General features: G+C 33.1%; 1 protein-coding gene across 1 annotated transcript in view; it reads left to right on the top strand.

Annotated features, from left to right (window-relative positions):
- Positions 1 to 1764, top strand: part of LOC125505135 — a 6784-nt gene that overhangs the window by 418 nt on the left and 4602 nt on the right. The window contains exon 2 of the mRNA XM_048668298.1: positions 347 to 578. Coding sequence (XP_048524255.1) covers positions 347 to 578 — 232 coding nt within the window. The remainder of the gene's footprint in view (positions 1 to 346; positions 579 to 1764) is intronic.

Genomic DNA, 1764 nt, shown 5'->3' with positions numbered 1-1764 from the left:
CTGTTGTAAACGAAAGAAAATGTTTATTTGAAAGCAACTGATAGAGAACAAAATGCTATTTTTAGCGAACGCAAAATTGGGACTTTCCAATTAATTTTCCGTAACTATGTTCCAAACTATGTAAAGGTTTCCCGACAAATCTTAAAAGCGATTTGTGACATTCATTAAAAAATAAAGTGAAGATGAAAAGTTGCTATCCAACGCGATCTGTCTACAAGCGTAAAATAACTGTCCATATGAATGGAATTTATATGAATATACGATTGATTTAATGGCAGTAACAGGACCCAAAAAGCGATATTCATTTAGAGTTACTGCTATTGTGAAGCTGAAATCGTTTGAATAGTTTTTAGCGTTTTTGTTTGCCACATGTCCATTAAAATCAATTTTTGTTTCAGATGGTTTAGAGCAAAAGTCCAGAGTTAAACGCCCACGGGCGCCTCCTCCTCCTGATCCGGAAAATGATGTTGATGGCGATTTTGATGAAAGAAACAATGATCTGAGCACAAATTTCGTACCTGCCGGATTCCTAAGCCCTTCAGTGCTGGAATATTTAGAATTGGGCAAATCCATTCCAGGTAATTTACCCGGTGGTAAAGATATTCGGCAATATTGCATCATTACCTTAAAAGCATTTACGGGACATTAACTTTTACACGACCTTAGCCAATAAATTAATAATTGTAGAGAGGAAAAATAATTAACCTTAATGACGATTTTTAACAACGTCTTGGCCAACCTTGCCCCATATCAAAGTCGAGCAGTCTTCCAACTACATACAAAGACAGTTTAACAATCAATAGCAAAGGACTGTCTTGTTTATAATAATTTAACCGTATTCGTATATGCTAATTTCTGGCGTTAATTGCGAATAAAAACAACTATCATAGTTGATGGTCAACGCTGATAGATAATCAATCTGCAGTTATTTAATTAGATCCGTAGTAATGGTGTGCAAGGACTTCTATCGTCTAGTGTTATTGTCACGATATTAATCTGCAACTCATATCTTATCAATGGCTTAGTGTTAGCTGTTAGGCTCCGCTGAAATTATGTTTTCAACTTTCTTACATTCATTCAAACATGTTCTGTATCGTAAAGCGTATGCCATTGTAATGCAGGAGAATGAGTAATAGAAATATTTAACCAACAGACAAGGTATTTCTAGCCAGATTTGATTGATGGTTACATTTTACATCAAGCATATCTACAAAGAAGATATTTGCTTAATGAAAGCTATATATAACATTTGAACAATCTGCTTGATTTTTCTTGAAAATGAGGTTTGATAGACCGATAAACATGTTGGGTGTTATCTACCAGAAACAACACGAGGAAACAGGGGAGAAAATTTAATTTCAACAATAAATTTAAAAAGCTATACAACATGAAAAGAAAATAATTCAGACGCAAGCAACAAAAAAAAAATATACACATATTTTCGAAACTGCAACCTCCAGGCGAAGAGCAAATGTGAATGATATGATCAAATAGGCAAAAAACTATAAAATAGTATTGAGCGAATGAAAAAAAATATATGAACAAGAAAGTAACCATTCTGATAAAAATAAAATAATAAGGATAAGATTCGGCCTATCAGTTCGATGAAAGAAAGTAGCACTAATGAAAGCAAATCAAATAATTAATTATGCTACTAAATGCATAGAACACCAAAGAGTAGACAAATGCGAAAAAACAACAACGACAACGGAGAACGAATAATTAATTAAACTTATGCAAAACTATAAACTAAAGTATAAGACT

This window comes from Dendroctonus ponderosae, unplaced genomic scaffold (assembly GCF_020466585.1).
Source record: "Dendroctonus ponderosae isolate FM_Combo_2020 unplaced genomic scaffold, Dpon_F_20191213v2 Dpon_F_20191213_7, whole genome shotgun sequence".
Taxonomy (NCBI): domain Eukaryota; kingdom Metazoa; phylum Arthropoda; class Insecta; order Coleoptera; family Curculionidae; genus Dendroctonus; species Dendroctonus ponderosae.
The sequence above is the reverse complement of the archived record's forward strand: the minus strand, read 5'-3'. Positions and strand labels throughout refer to the sequence as shown.